At 40.3% G+C, this 17287-nt stretch overlaps 1 protein-coding gene and 1 pseudogene across 2 annotated transcripts in view; one reads left to right on the top strand and one right to left on the bottom strand.

Moving 5' to 3' along the window:
* Positions 1–17287, bottom strand: part of C15H11orf49 (chromosome 15 C11orf49 homolog) — a 231209-nt gene that overhangs the window by 112270 nt on the left and 101652 nt on the right. For both annotated transcript variants that reach the window (XM_030829681.1, XM_030829680.1), the window contains exon 3: positions 1203–1333. In XM_030829681.1, coding sequence (XP_030685541.1) covers positions 1203–1333 — 131 coding nt within the window. The remainder of the gene's footprint in view (positions 1–1202; positions 1334–17287) is intronic.
* Positions 2510–12849, top strand: LOC115838644 (annotated as a pseudogene).

Here is a 17287-nt window from a genome sequence, read left to right as displayed (position 1 = left end):
CCAGGTTGGTCTCAAACTCCTGGGCTCAAGTGATCCTCCCACCTTGGTCTCTCAAAATGCTGGGATTACAGGTGTGAGCCACCACATCCAGCCCCAATTTTTTTTCTTTTTTCTTTTTTTTTTTTTTTTTTGAGGCAGTGCCTTGCTCTGTCGTCCAAGCTGGAGTGCAGTGGCACGATCTTAGCTCACGGCAACCTCTGTTCCCCAGGGTTCAAATAATTTTCATTCCTCAGTTTCCTGAATAGCTGGGATTATAGGAGTGCACCACCACACCTGGCTAATTTTTGTATTTTTAGTAGAGACGGGGTTTCCCCATGTTGGCCAGGCCGGTTTAAAACTCCTGACCTCAAGTGATCCACCCGCCTTGGCATCCCAAAGTGCTGGGATTACAGGCTGAGCCACTATGCCTGGCCCAATTTCTTTTTTATGGCTAAAAAATGATCTTTCAGCAACTCCATTATTCCTTTACAGTCTCATCTCCCCAACCTCCTTCACAAACTCCACACAAACTCTAGACATTCTGATCTGTTACGTAAGTATTCTAGGTTCTTTTGTGCTTCAGCATATGTTCTACCTAGGATGCCCTTCTCTCCTTTATCCATGTGAATGATTCCTACTCTTCCTTCCCAGCTTAGATCAAACAGTTAGTTCTAAGGAGGACCTTCTCTACTCCACTTTTCTCTCCCTTCTCTAATAACAGTATCCCCATCCCACCCCCATTCAGGAGTTTCTTTCTTCATATTCACATTATTCCTTGTATTTACTGCATGGCATTTTAATATCTGCCAAGAGCAAGGGCTGTGAAGTCAGACTGCCTGGGTGTAAATCTGGGCCCAGAATTTACTGTGTAACCTTGCCAAGTTACTTAACCTCTCTGATCCTCAGTTTCATTAGGTACAAAATGGGGATTCTGGTATCCACCACAGAGAGCCCTGTAAAGATAAATGAGTTACTACATGTAAAGAGCTACACTTGGCTCTTAATAGGTGCCATTAGTGATGGTAGTGGTAACAGTAATATCTTTGACATAAACCAGAGAACTCCTCAAAAGTGAGGTATTCTAAATGCCTTGAATAGCATGCGTTCAAATAATATTTATAGGAACAAAAGAAAAAGTTTGAAAGAGAGAGAGAGAAAGAAAGAGAGAGAGAGGGGAAGGAAGGAAGGAAGGAAGGAAGGAAGGAGAATTTGGGAAGACTTACCGCCATTTTTGCCCACAGTTCGGAAGCATCTCCAGAAGGCCCGTAAAAATGATACCCTATTGTGGGGGGTGGCTTGGACGAAGTTGAATTCTCGAAAGAGAATGTGTGTTCCCTGGCATACACTGTTAAAACTGCAAAGAGAAAAATCAAGAAATCATTGTTAGATGGAATCCAGAAGGCTGGAATCAGAATAAAAAATTGAGACCAGAGAGAACCATTGCCAAAAAGGGGGAATTTTTCTCCCCAACAAAACTCTGAACTCTAGATTAGACCTAGTCCTTCTATGGGGAAGTCTCTTCATATAACCATATCTCTCTGAAAACTCTTGGAGGCCAGTTCCTCTGAGTGCTTCCCACCTTCCACAGGTACACACAGAGGACATCTGAATCAGTCATTAGAGCATCGCATGTGGAGGAAAGCCTTTTAGCCTCTAACTGGATGACACTAGCACTCATATCTTTCTTTTTGGAGAATACTTTTCCCTCTACTGCATTCGGAATTAGGTTTCCTTAAAGATATTATTTCTGGGCTGGGCGCAGTGGCTCACACCTGTAATCCCAGCACTTTGGGAGGCCAAGGCGGGTGGATCACTTGAGGTCAGGAGTTGGAGACCAGCCTGGCCAACATGGTGAAACCCCGTCTCTACTAAAAATACAAAAATTAGCTGGGCGTGGTGGCATGCGCCTGTCATTCCAGCTACTCGGGAGGCTGAGGCAGGAGAATCACTTGAACCTGGGAGGTGGAGGTTGCAGTGAGCCGAGATCATGCCACTGCACTCCAGCCTGATCAACAGAGTAAGACTCAGTCTAAAAAAAAAAAAAAAAAAAAAAGAAAGAAAAAAGATATTCTTTCTGTACTCTCCCTGGCCTATACCAGCTGCCATAAGGATGGCATGGCTATGGGGACATAACTGGAGTGTCTATTCCAGTTTGGGGTGGTTTTACATATATCTCTGACAATAACCCCAGGGACAAATCCCATGTGCCAAAGGATATAAAGGGTCCAAACAGAACAAGAAAGGAAAATAGAAACAAGGGTATCAAGTGGCCCCTAAATGAGAGTATGAAGCAAAGCCCCAGGGCCCAAGTGAGTCATTGTTTAAGCTGGGCCAGGGAAGGGAAAAAAATATACTCCACTGCCTTTGGGTTTTCCTGCCAAAGAAATAAAGGCTGTAGAGCCTGGTGTAATCTAAAAATGGAAATTCCACCGAAGAATAGGCAATTATCCAGTAATCATCCCTACCAGAGCAAACTTTAGGTTCCAGAAAACTTCTAAATTCCCTGACAAGTAAATCAGGAGTGGAAAACATGTTAATCTTTGTGGAGAAGCAGACATTAAATTTGAAGATGGCAAGCAATGGGGGGAACCACGGTAATTCCAAATGCCAGTTTTCATTTGTTGATCATATAAAGGGGGGGAAAATATGACTCTGAATGGAACAGGAAAAAATTTCAGGAGCCATCTATTCCGTTTCCCTTCTTCTAGACCAACTTCATGGGAAAGTATCTAACTTGTCTTTAATATAGAGTGTGTTTCCATTTAGGATAAAGTTAGTTCCTTCCTGTTAATAGTAACAGCACTTCTCCTTTCATGGAGAGCTAGCATAGAAATCTACTTCTAAGACACCCTGAGGAAGTATGAGGACATCACCTGGCAAAAGATTAGGTTAGAAGAGGGGCTTTCAAAAGCAATGAAAGTGTTAACCTAACCATGCAGTGCTATTGTCTTAAGCAAAGGAAAATAAAAAATACAGCAAATGAGCTGTTATAGGTAAATACAGTAGGCTACATTTCCAGCAAATGAAGTCTGAAATGATAATACTGTAGCCTAAATTTATGAAACTATCCAGCAAAGAAGTAGTCCCAAAGCATGCTTCATATTCTAAGGGGGAAAAAGCTGATGTCTAGGTCACGGTCTAGTGAAATTATAGCTTTGGTATAGCTTTTAAAGACCATCTCAAATGCCAAATTTTGTGTAAAGCCTTTTCCTGATTTTATCTCCCATGCCCAATTTCCATCGTATCTCACTTAAAACTCTCTAACAGTGCTCACAATTTGCTACTTCGTTTTAAAGTTACTGGACTTTCTTCTATTAGACTGTCAGTTCTATGGAGTATGCACTTAGGTTGTACTCATCTTTGCCTCTACTATATTACCTAACTCATTACCTAACTCATAGTTACTCATAAATATTTGTGGAAATTGATTTAGAAAGATAAGAAAGACAGGTAAGTGATGCCAGGTAGAATGTATCTTTGAAGCTAGCCACACAGGAAATATTGAAAGTCTATATCTTATTAATTTTTCTAAATTCCAGGCTTTGAGTCTGATATTTTTATTATAATATGGTCATACCAGCTTTATTTTGATTGGTATTTTCCTGGTATATCTGTTTCTGTGCCTTTAATAACCCTTCCAGGTCATTTTGTTTATGTGTATCTCTTGTAAATAGCATATGGCTAGATTATGCTTCTCTACCCAACCTTACAGTCACTATATGTTAATGAGTAGCTTTTCAGTGTATCTGATTAATTTCTGACCTGATATCTTATTTTGTCTTTCCCATTATCCATTCTTCTTTCCCTTTCCCCACCTTCTTTTCCCACCTTCTATTGTGTTAGCAAAGTTTTGTTTTGTTTTAATTCTTTTCTACCCTCCCTGCTAGTTTGGAAGCTATAGACAAAATCTATAATCTTTCAGTATTAAAATTTAACATAATCAGGCAGGCATGGTGGTGCATGCCTGTAGTTCTACTCAGAGGCTGAGGACGGAGGATCACTTGAGCCCAGCAGTTTGAGTCCAGCCTGGGCAATATGGTGAGATCCCATCTTAAAAAATTAACATAATATTTATCTACATTGCTTTTTCCCAGACATTGTCTCGCACTGTCAACCAGTCTGGAGTGCAGCGGCCCCATCTTGGCTCACTGCAACCTTTGCCCTCCAGGCTCAAGCATCGATCCTCCCACCTCAGCCTCCCAATTAGCTGGGGACAAAGGCATGCATCATCACGCTCAGCTATTTTTTTGGATTTTTAGTAGAGATGGGGTCTCACCATGTTGCCCTGACTGGTCTCAAACTCCTGAGTTCAAGTGATCCACCCATCTCAGCCTCCCAAAGTGTTGGGATTACTGGCATGAGCCACTGCGCCTGGCCTATCTACATATTTTTGAAAATGTCTGAACATACTCATTATCTTTATAACTCCCCAAAACAAGACAATGGGCCAGGCATGGTGGCTCACGCCTATAATCCCAGCACTTTGGAAGGCTGAGGTGGGTGGGCTGCTTGAGCTCAGCAGTTTGAGACCAGCCTGGGTAACATAGTGAAACCTTGATTCTATGAAACATTACAAAAATTAGCTGGGCATGGTGGCGCATGACTTTGGTCCCAGCTACTTGGGAGGCTGAGGTGGGAGGACTGCTGGAGCCTAGGAGGTCAAGGCTGCAGTGAGCTGTGATCGCACCACTGCACTCCAGCCTGGGTGACAGAGCAAGACCCTGTCTCAAAATAAACAAACAAAATAAAAATAAAAATAAAACAAGACAAAGCCCAAAGCACACTTTCTATAACTTATGTGCAGTCTTCTCATCTTCTGATATTCTTTTTTAGAATGTGACTAGAATCTACCTCTTTTTAAATTGGAAAACTTTTTTAATGTGGTAAACTATACATAATATTTATCATTTAACCATTTGCAACTGTACAATTCAGTGTCATTAAATATATTCACAATGCTGTGCAACCATGAACACTATCAATACCCAACACTTTTTCGTCATCCCCAACAAAAACTCTGTATCAATTAAACAACAACACCCCCTTCTGCCCACCCCCCAGACCCTCATAACCTCTATTCTACTTTCTCTCTCTATATATTTGCCTATTCTAAGTACCTCATATAAGTGGAATCATGTAATATCTGTCATTCTGGCCTATTTCACTAAGAATAATGTTTTCAAGGGCCATACATGCAGCATGTATCAAAATTTCTTTCTTTCTTTCCCTCCTTCCTTCTTTCCTTCCTTCATATTTTTTAAATAATAGGGACAGGGTCTCCCTATGTTGCCCAGGCTGGTCTTGAGCCTTGAACTCCTGGCCTCAAATGATCCTTCAACTGTAGCTTCCCAAAGTGTTGGTATTACAGGTGTGAGCCACTGCAGAGCCATAAATTTATTTTCTTTTTAAAGCAGAATAATATTCCTTTGTATGTATATACCATACATTGTTTATCCATTCATCTGTTGATGGACGCTTGGGTTACTTCCACCTTTTGGCTATTGTGAATAATGCTGCTATGATTTGTATACAAGTATCTGTTTCAGTTCTTTCTTTAATTCTTTTAGATGTATACCTACAAGTCCAATTGGTGGGTCATATGGTAGTTATAGGTTTAACCTTTTGAGAAACAACTGAACTGTTTTCCAGAGCAGCTGTACTATTTTACATTCTCATTAGCAATGCACAAGGGCTCCAGTTTGTCCACATCCTCACCAACACATGCTATTTTCCTTTTTAAAAAATAGCCAACCTAGAAGGTGTGAAGTGGCATCTTATTGTTGTTTTGATTTGCATTTCACCAATGACTAATGATGCTGAGCATCTTTTCATGTGTTGGCCATTTGGGTATCTTCTTTGGAGAAACGTCTATTCAAGTCCTTTGCCCATTTTTAAATGGGGTTGTGTTGTTGTTGAGTTGCAGGAGTTCTTTACATATTCTAGATATTAATTCCTTATTGGATATATGATTTGCAAATATTTTCTTCTATTGTGTAGGTTGTCCTTTCACTTTCATGATAGTATCCTTTGATGCACAAAAGTTCTTAATTTTGATGAAGTCCAATTTATTTATATTTTTTGTTCCTTGTGTTTTTGGTGTTATATCCGTGAAATAATTGCTAAATTTAATGTCATGAAAACTGTCCCGTTTTCTTCTAAGAGTTTTATAGTCCAATTTCATTCTTTCACACGTGGATATACAGTTTTCCCAGCACCATTTGTTGAAAAGACTGTCCTTTCCCTATTGAATTGCACCTTTGCAGGAAATCAAATGACCATACGTGTAAAGATTTATTTCTGGGCTTCCTAATCTATTCCAGTGGTCTACATGTTTGTCCTTATGCCAGTGCCATAATACTTGAATTACTGTGGCTTCATAGCTAGTTTTATAGTTGGGAAGTTTGAATTTTCCAATTTTATACTCTTTTTTCAAGATTGTCCTAGCTCTTCCATATGATTTTGAGGATTAGCTTTTTCTCTCAGTGAAAAAGCCTATTTATTTTGATAGAAATTGTGTTGAATCGCCAGGCGCCGTGGCTCACGTCTGTAATCCTAGCATTTTGGGAGGTCGAGGCGGGCAGATCACCTGAGGTCAGGAGTTCAAGACCAGCCTGGCCAACATGGTGAAACCCTGTATCTACTAAAAATACAAAAATTAGCCAGGTGTGGTGGTGGGCACCTGTAATCCCAGCTATTCTGGAGGCTGAGGCAGGAGAACTGCTTGAACCCGGGAGGTGGAGGTTGTAGTGAGCTGAGATTGAGCCACTGCACTCCAGCCTGGGAGACAGAGTGAGACTCCATCTCAAAAAAAAAAAAAAAAGAAAAAGAAATTGTGTTCAATCAACCAGCCTGACCAACATGGTGAAACCCCATCTCTACTAAAAATACAAAAATTAGCCAGGCATGGTGGTGGATGCCTGTAATCCCAGCTACTCAGGATTCTGAGCAGGAGAATCACTTGAACCTGGGAGGTGGAGGTTGCAGTGAGCCAAGATCACGCCACTGCACTCCACCCTGGGTGACAGAGTGAGACTCTGTCTCAAAAAAAATAAAATAAAATAAAATAAAATAAAATAAAATAAAATAAAATAAAATTGTGTTGAATCAGTAGATTGCTTTGGGTAGAACTGACATGTTAACAGTGTTACATCATCCTATCCATGTACTCAGGGTGTCTTTCTATTTATTTAGCTCTTCTTTAATTTCATTCAGCAATGTTTTACAGTTTTCAGTGTGCAAGTCTTTCACCTCCTCAGTTAGACTTATTCCTAATAGACTAAATCTTTTGGATGCTCTTTTAAACAGAATTGCTTTTCTTAATTTCCTTTTTAGATTGTTCATTGATGGTATATAGAAACAACTGATTTTTATGTGTTGCTCTTGTCCCCTGCAACTTTGCTGAATTCATTTATAAGCTCTAGAAGTTTTTTTTTTTTCTTTTTTTTCTTTTGGTGGATTCTTTGGGATGCTTTTTGTGCATAGGACCATGTATCCTGTGAATATAGTTTTACCTTTTACTTTCCAATTTGGATGTCATTTATTTCTTTTGATATCTACCTTTTCCTTTTTTTTCCTTTTTTAAAAAATTCACCCCCATACCTACAGGACAATATACCTTTTTAAATGTAAAAATTACCACTTTAGGCCAGGAGTGGTGGCTCACGCCTGTAATCCCAGCACTTTGGGAGGCTGAGGTGGATGCATCACGAAGTCAGGAGTACAAGACCAGCCTGGCCAACATGGTGAAACCCCGTCTCTACTAAAAATACAAAAATTACCCAGGTGTGGTGGCAGGTGGCTGTAATCCCAGCTACTCGGGAGGCTGAGGCAGGAGAAATGCTTAAACCCAGGGGGCAGAGGTTGCAGTGAGCCGAGATGGCACCACTGCACTCCGGCCTGGGTGTCAGAGTGAGACTCCATCTCAAAAAGAAAAAAAAGAGAAAAAAGAAAAAAAAGAAAAAAATTACTACTTAAAAAAAATCAATAATTAAGTATACCTACATTTATCAAATCAATTTTCATGCTCACAACTGTTTCCCACATTCTGCTCCTTCACTCTTGGTTCAATTATTTCTTGCTAAAGTACATCCTTTAATAAGATCCATAATCACTTATCTGAAATCCTGGGAACTTTCTGGTTTGGAAGTGACAAATTTTGAGATTTTATAAAGGTAATACATTGCGCAATCCAGATGTGATATAATACCTTCAGCAGGGTTGGGATAGCACCCCATGGATTCAAACATATTAAAGTCTCCATAGTGAAACATATACGTATTCACACTAAGTGGGATAAACAAAGACCAAAATTAGCCCATGAACTAGTTCAGGTCAAGTTTGCCCCACAAATGAGTTTGCTGAAAACTTACCAAAGGACAACTTCAGGTTTTCAAAGCTTTGTTTGAATTGTGAAATTTATTAATATACATAAACCTGTAGTTCTTTCAGCAAAAGCCCGTGAGTGGTAAATGCTCTCAGTTTTCATCTGCCTGAAAATATATTTTACCTTCTGGAAGGAAATTTAATTCAGTGGAGAATTCTGGTTGTTACTTCTCTTCTCTCAGCACTTTAAAGATACCACCCCGTTGTCACCTCACACCTGTCACTGATATCAAGCAAACTGCTGTCAAACTCCTGCCATTCCTTTGGAGTTAATCATTCTTATAATTCATATAAGCAATTTTCTTTATCATTAATGCAGATTCTACAACGTATCTACCATGTAGGTTTATTTTTATTTATCTTGCTCAGTACTTTAAACTGACTTCTGTTTTTTGTCAGTTCAGGAAAATTCTCAGCCCACATACATATTTTTTGAGACAGGATCTCACTTTGTTGCCCAGGCTGGAGTGCAGTAGCGTGACCATAGCTCACTGGAGCTTGAACTCCTGGGTTCAAGTGATCCTCCCACCTCAGCTTCCTGAGTAGCTGGGACTACAGGTGCACACAACCATGCCTGGCTAAACTTAATTTTTTTGTAGAGATGGGGGCTCACTATGTTGCTCAGGCTGGTCCTCAAGCAATCCTCCTGCCTCAGCCTCCCAAAGTGCTAGAATTATAGATGTGAGTCACTGCACCCCCCAATTCTTTTTAAAATATTGCTTCTTTGCCATTCCCTATATCATTTTCCTCTGTTTCCTATTAGATATACATTGTAGCTTTTTAATGTCTCTTACCTGTCTTCATAGTTTTTTATCTCTTTATGTTATACTTAATATCTTTTAAATTATTCATTCTCTATTCTGTCTGGTCAGCCTAAGTAATGCAGATTCTACAATTCTACAAGATTCACGTGACTGCGCTCCAGCCTGGGCAATAACGTGAGATCCTATCTCAAGAAACACATATCTATATATATTGGCTGAGAATTTTCCAGAACTAACAACACAACAAAAAACAAAACAGAAGTCAAAGTGCTGAGCAAGATAAATAAAAATAAACTGTCCAGGAGCGGTGGCTCACACCTGTAATCCCAGCATTTTGGGAGGTAGAGGCGGGTGGATCACAAGGTCAGGAATTTGTGACTAGCCCGGCCAATATGGTGAAACCCTGTCTCTACTAAAAATACAAAAAAATTAGCCAGGCGTGATGGTGCATGCCTGTAATCCCAGCTACTTGGGAGGCTGAGGCAGGAGAACTGATTGAACCCGGGAGGCGGAGGTTGCAGTGAGCCGAGATCACGCCACTACACTCCAGCCTGGGTGACAGAGCGAGACTCCATCTCAAAAATAAATAAATAAATAAAAATAAACCTACATGGTAGATACATTGTAGAACCTGCATTATTCAGGCTGACCAGACAACAGAGAATGAATAATTTAAAAGATAATAAGTGCCTCCCAAGTAGCTGAATCTACAGGCGCATGCCACCATGCCTTTTTGTATCTAGAGACAGGATTGTAGAGAGAGGGTTTTGCCGTGTTGCCCAGGCTGGCCTCAAACTCCTGGGCTCAAGCGATCCACCCACTTTGGCCTCTGAAAATACCAGGATTACAGGCGTGAGCCACCTCAACCTGGCCTCAAAGTCAATTTTAAATGTTCAACTATTTTTATTTTATCTGGAGTAAATTTATGTTTATTGGGTTTACTGGCTGTCTTTCTCAACATTAGTGTTCCTCATGTATTTTAGAATTTCAGCGTATAAGTTCATGTGAAGTGGGAGGTTTCTACTCTCTCTTGTGGACAGACACTAGTCCAGAATCAGGTCTTGTATTGGATGACTTATGGCTCCATTCCTGATATTAGGGATATCATAGAGACCTGAGGAGGTTGGACCACTAAGACCTGGCTGTAAGGCTGTCTGCTTCCTCCCACATCTCAAGGTTTTTGTTTTTTTAATAGACGGGGTCTCACTATGTTGCCCAGGCTGGTCTCAAACTCCTGGCTCAAGGGATTCTCCTGCCTCAGCTTTCCAAACAGCTGGGGCTACAGCTGTGCACCACCACACTGGCTAACCCTCCAGGTTTTATGTAAGCCATTTCTCAGGTAGTAGTCATAACTTTTTTTGAGTCTTTCTTAAAGTGGTGGAGGCAGAAGGGGCTAACTCCAGTCTCCTGCACTGTGTGTATGACACTTTGAGTCTCCGCCATTCAAGAAATGAGCTTTCAGTTACCTACGCCTTCTGAATCCGGAGCACAGGAGGCATGTGCTTACAGTCCCACTTACTGCATTGTGGTTTAGTGAGTTCTTAGTCAGATGCATTTATATTAATTTTATGCATGGCTATGTCCTTAAAAATCTCTTCTTAGAAAATTTTATGTATCATTACCATGTGTATGGAATGAATAAGAGGCCCAAGTCATGAACACTGCAAGCCATCATGACCAGAAATCCAAAACAAACATTTGACCTACCAAGCTTTAAAATGCATATTTGCACTAATTTTTCATTGTATTTGACTAAACTACAAAGTTCTTTAATAGACATTAATCTTTCCTCTAAAGTAAAACAAAAAAGTTCCTAAAAATATCTTAAAGGCCATACAGAAGTACACCATATGTCTGCCATAAACAGATTTTGCGAAAACGAGTATTCAATTTCATTGAGCAATTTTTTTAGTCTTAAAGTTGTTGAAGTTTTTCCTTTAAGATTTTAATTTTTAAAAATTTTGACATAATTTCAAATTTACCAAAAAGTTATAATAGCACAAAGAATTCCTTCCTGAATATCCTTTACCTGGATTACTCAAATGTGAATATTTTGCTACATTTACTCTCACTCACTCTCTTTTCTCTCTCTCTCTTGCTCTCTCTCTCTTTCTCTCACACACAGACATATAAGTACATATGTATATACACATTATCATTTTTTGGAACTATTTAAGAGTAAGTTATAGATATGATGCTCGTTTACTCCTACATTATTTCCAAAAAAAAAAAAAAAAAAAAAAAAACAGAAGTCAGTTTAAAGTGCTGAGCGAGGTAAATAAAAATTAAGAAATAAGGAATTCCTAAAAATATTCCCTAAAAATAATGAAATCTTCTTTCTTTCCTTCCTTCCTTCCTTCCTTCCTTCCTTTCTCTCTCTTTCTCTCTCTCTTTTTTTTTTTTTTTGACAGGGGCTTGCTCTGTTGCCCAGGCTTGAACGTAGTGATGCAATCATAGCTCAATGTAGCCTTGAATTCCTGAGCTCAAGTGATCCTCCCACCTCAGCCTCCTGAGTAGCTGGGACTACAAGCACACACAATCATGCCTATCTAATTAAAAAAAATTTTTTTTGTAGAGATGGGGTCTCACTTCCAGGTTGATCTCGAACTCCTGGCTTCAAGTGATCCTTCCACCTCAGTCTCCCAAAGTCAGCCTCCAAGAGCCACTGGAGCCTAGGTTTAGCAACATCATTGAGAAATGCAGCCTTAAGATAAGTGGATCCTTGCTGGCGCAAAGGTGGCATGGGAAAGACCACTTGCAGTTGCAGCCTGGCCATCCAGCTATCAAAAGGGCATGAGAGTATCCTGATCATCTCCACAGACCTAGCCCACAACATCTCAGATGGTTTTGACCAGAAGTTCTCAAAGGTGCCTACCAAGGTCAAAGGCTCTGACAACCTCTTCACTATGGAGATTGACCCCAGCCAGGGTGCAGCATAGCTGCCCAGTGAGTTCTTTGAGGAGGAAAACATGCTGAGCATGAGCAAGAAGCTGATGCAGGAAGCCATGAGTGCCTTTCCCGGCATCAATGAGGCCGTGAGCTATGCTGAGGTCATGAGGCTGGGGAAGGGCATGAACTTCTCAGTGGTGGTGGTTGACATAACACTCAACAGATCAAGAACCAGATCAGCCCCTTTATCTTATAGACATGCAACGTGCTAGGTCTGGGGGACATGAACATAGACCTGTGTCCTCCATGCTGAAGTAGACACTGTCCATCATCTACTTTGTCAGCAAACAGTTCAAGGGCCCTGAGCAGATTACCTGTATCGTCTGCGAATGTATCCCTGAGTTCTATCCCTGTATGAGACAGAGTGACTGATCCAGGAGCTGGCCAAGTACAAGATTGACACACACAACATCATCATCACCCAGCTTCTCTTCCCCAACCCTGAAAATCCTGAAAGATATGTGAGGCCTGACACAAGATCCAGGCCAAGTATCTGAACCAGATGAAGAATGCTTATAAAGACTTTTGCACTGTGAAACTGCCACTGCTTCCCCATGAGGTGCAGGGGGCAGACAAAGTCAACACCTTCTCAGCCCTCTTTACAGAACCCTACAAGCCCTGTAGCACCCAGCAGCACCACTGCCAGCCCCAGCTGCTGCCATTTTACACCCAACCTTCACCTTCCCCACCCTCCAGGGCAGAGGTTACACAAATCCCTCCCCACCACCTCTGCCATAGTACAAGCGGAGCCACTTGGGGAGCAGGTGTATGGTAGATGCACCTGTCATAAATAATTGAAGCATACCCTGAGAATGACTCTGTGGCCTAAGATAAATGTGTGTTCAGAGTTCTGAGTGAAGGAATTTGGGAATGGCCAACCCAGAGATTCATTCTTTATCTATGAGGAACATCTGAACCATCTGATCCATCCCATGGATCACAGGCCATACAGGGGTTTGAGGCCCTTTGTTTTGGGTTGGATGAAGGTTGCCAGGTGGAGATTGCCGGGGTGGGGCAGGGCTAAGTGAAATGCTGTATAAACTGCACGCTTTTTTGTAAGTGGTAGCAGTTCTCCTGTCAGCATGCTGCCCCTGGAGTGCCCTGTATGTAAATCCCCTCAAAAAACCTTAAGTTTCATTTGCTGGCTCCATGTCTCTTTTTCAGCCTCACAAACATGGTGCCATCCCCGCTGAAGTCAATAGGGGTCCAGCACAACAGGAAGCAGGGAGGGAGTCTATTCTCCTGGTGGGGGTAGAAGTGCTCTAGTTGCCCTCCCTGCATCTCTCCTTGCCTTTTGCTCTTCATAAAATGATCTTAAACCACAAAATAGTTATAATGAAAATGATGTTAAATGAAACAAAGTTATTTGAAAACCTGTTGTACAGGTTAATTTGTAGAATGTACTTGAATTTGGGTGTGTCTGATGCCCCCTCATAATTCAATTCAGGTTATGCCCCTTTGGCAGGATTATCACAAAGGTGATGCTGAGTTCTTCTCAGTGCATCCCATCTGGGGGCACTTGCTGATTAGTCTAATTACTGGGGATGTTAACTTTGATTCTTTGGTTAGCGCAGCATCTGCCAGGTTTTGCCACTATAAAGTTAGCCTTTGTAATGGATAAGTATCCTGTGGGACGATATTTTGAGTCTGTGGAAATATATAGTTACTCTTCAAACTTTCATTCACAAATTTTAGTATCTATTAATAATTGTTGCCAGAACCAACAATGAATATGAAGGTTTTGCCAAATGGTGATGTTTTTCCAACTGCGTCGTTTCATCTATGTTTTTAAGTTGACCTTCTACAATAAGGAAGAGCTTTCCCTTCTTATTTATTTATATCATTGTGGACTCATGGATTCTTACTTTATTCAATAGGTTATAATCCTTTACTATCATTATATATTTTTATGTTCAAATGATCCCATATTTTGCCATGGAAGCCCTTCAAGCTGACTTCTATGGCCTTTTGACACATCTACATAATTCTCTGATCACTTCCTTCCTTTTTGATAGAATAAGATGTTCCAGGATCATCTTGTTCTTTCCCTACTTCACCCTGGAGCCAGCCATTTATCCAAGAAGCCCAGTTGTTTTTAGTAAAGAAGAGGCTGGGCGTGGTGGCTCATGCCTGTAATCCCAGCACTCTGGGAGGCCGAGGTGGGCGGATCACCAGAGGTCAGGAGTTGGAGACCAGCCTGGCCAACATGGCAACTCCCACCCCCCTATGAAAAATACAAAAATTAGCCGGGCATGGTGGCACTCGCCCGTAATCCCAGCTACTCGGGAAGCTGAGGGAGGAGAATTGATTGAACCCGGGAGGTGGAGGTTGCAGTGAGCCAAGGTCGTGCCACTGCAATCCAGCCTGGGTGACAGAGAGAGACTGCGTCTCAAACAAAACAAAACAAAACAAATCCATGAGCTCACACTGATTCAATTCCAGTTCAACACTACAGGTTACATTCTATCATCTCCCCTTTCCATATCTGAAATGTTCTTTTTCTAAAGTGAGAAAAAGGTTCATATTATCTATAACATATTTACTTATTTGCTTAACCCTAAAGTGTACTGAGCTAGCTAACCCATTGCTCTGTGAAAAAGAAGCCTACTAATTAGAGTTTAATACTTGTTTAGAGTTGTTTTAGCCTGAGGGTATATAGTCCAAATATTATGTTCCTTAGATTAGTTTCTTCAACCCCCTGCAGTATGGTATATTATTCATTTGAAATACAATGTGCTTCACTTATTTGTTTGTTTTCAATTTTAGAGTCTCCCCTAATCTTGTTGAATATATATATATATATATATACACATATACTTACTCGTGTAAATGAAATGTTAACATAGTTCCGAAAGTAAGACATGGACAAAAAAAATTCTTAGATAAGTGACCTTTATATCTATCCCACTTTTATCTTTTCACTCCATTTCACTAATATCTTATAGATAATGAATCTCATTCATCTCTGGTTTATTCCTCCTGTGTGCATATTTTTTTCTCAGATGAGCAGATACATGTATATATAGTTGACCTTTGAACAGCATGGATTTGAACTGTGTGGGTCTACTTATACATGGATTTTTTTTTCAATAAATATATTAGAAATTTTGGAGGGATTTGCAGCAATTTTAAAAAAAACTCACAGAGCAACTGTGCATCCTACACATATTGGAAAAATTTTAAAAAGTATGTCATGAATGCATAAAATATGTAGACACTAGTCCATTTTATCATTTACTACATTAAAATATACACAAATCTGTTATAAAAAGTTAACATTTAGCAAAACTGACACACACACTTACAGACCATACATGGTGCCATTCATAGTGGAGAGAAATGTAAGCAAACATACAGTATTAAATCATAACTGTATAAAATTAACTGTAGCTCATACTGTACTACTATAATAATTTCATTCATAGCCAACTCCTGTTGCTATTGCAGTGAGCACAAGTGTTGCAAGTATCTGCTTAAAACACCATGTGATGCTAATCATCTCTGCATGGGCAGTTCATTTCTCCAGTAAATTGTGTATCACAGTAAAAAGTGATCTCTCATGGTTCTCATGTATTTTTCATCGTGTTCAGTACAAAACCATAAACCTCGAATAACACCATCGGACCCATACAAAGTGTCACTAGTGATGCCAGAAGTGCTCCCAAGAAACAGAGAAAATTCATGACATTACAAGATAAAGTTGAATTGCTTGACATACATCATAGATTGAGATCTGCAGCTGTGGTTTGGCCTCCATTTCAAGATAAATGAATCTAATGTAAGGACAATTATAAGCAAAGGAAAGGAAATTCTTAAAGCAGTTGCTGCAGCTACATCAGCAGGCATAAAAACATTGCACTTTCGGTGAAATACTTTTTTAACTTGTCTTGAAAATGCAGCTTTTATATGAGTGCAGGATTTCTATAAGAAAGGCATATGACCCTAATATGATCTGAGAAAAAGTGAAGTCATTATATGACAACTTAAAGCAGAAGAAAGGTGAAGGGTCTAAAGCTGAAGAATTTAATGCCAGTAAAGGATGGTTTGACAATTTTAGAAAAAGTTTTGGCTTAAAAAATATCAGGATATCAGGGGAAGTAGCTTCTGCCAACCAAGAGGCAGCAAACAAGTTTCCAGATGCCCTTAAGAAAATTATTGAGGCAGCCAGGTGCAGTGGCTCATGCCTGTAATCCCAGCACTTTGGAAGGCTGAGGTGGGAGGATCGCTTGAGCCCAGGAGTTTGAAACCAGCTTGGGCAACATGGAAAAACCCTATCTCTACCAAAAATAAAAATTAGCCGACTATGGTGGCACAAGCCTGTAGTCCCAGCTACTCAAGAGGCTGAGGCATGAAACTCACTCGAGCACAGGAATTAGAGGTGGTGTGAATTATAATCATGCCACTGGACTCCAGCCTGGGCAACACAGTGAGACCCTGCTCTAAAAAAAAAAGAGAAGCTTTTTAAAATCATTGAGGAAAAAGGATATCTTCCTGGGCAGTTTTTTAATGCAGATGATAGGGGGAAAATGCCACAAAGGACACTTATTAGTAAGGAAGAGACGCAAGCACCAGGATTTAAGGCAGGAAGGGATGGGCTAACTACTATTTTGTGCAAACACAGTCAGGTTTATGATTAGGACTGCCCTTATCTTTAAAGCTGGTAACCCCTGAGCTTTGAAGGGAAAAGATAAACACCAATTGCCAGTTTGGGTTGTACAAGAAGCCTTGGATAATGAGAACCATTTTTTCTGGACTGGGTTTCGTCAATATTGTTCCTGAAGTCAGGATGTACCTTGCTGGTAATGGACTGCCTTTTATTTTTATTTTTATATTTTTATATATATATATTTTTTTTTATTATACTTTAAGTTCTATGGTACATGTGCACAATGTGCAGGTTTGTTACGTATGTATACATGTGCCATGTTAGGAGATATACCTAATGTAAATGATGAATTAATGGGTGCAGCACACCAACATGGACTGCCTTTTAAAGTTCTTTTGAATGGGACATGGCCACCCAGAACCCATGAGTTCAACACCAAAGGTATCAAAATGGTCTGTAATACTTGCCCCCAAACACAATGTTTCTAATTCATTAACCCCTAAGTCAGGGGGTTATAAGGACCTTTTAGGCCCATTACACATAGTACTCTATTGGAAAAGACTGTCAACGCTATGGAAGAGAATCCTGATAGAACATCAAGAAAGTC

The sequence above is a fragment of the Nomascus leucogenys genome, chromosome 15 (assembly GCF_006542625.1).
Source record: "Nomascus leucogenys isolate Asia chromosome 15, Asia_NLE_v1, whole genome shotgun sequence".
In the NCBI taxonomy this organism is placed as follows: Eukaryota; Metazoa; Chordata; class Mammalia; order Primates; family Hylobatidae; genus Nomascus; species Nomascus leucogenys.
The sequence above is the reverse complement of the archived record's forward strand: the minus strand, read 5'-3'. Positions and strand labels throughout refer to the sequence as shown.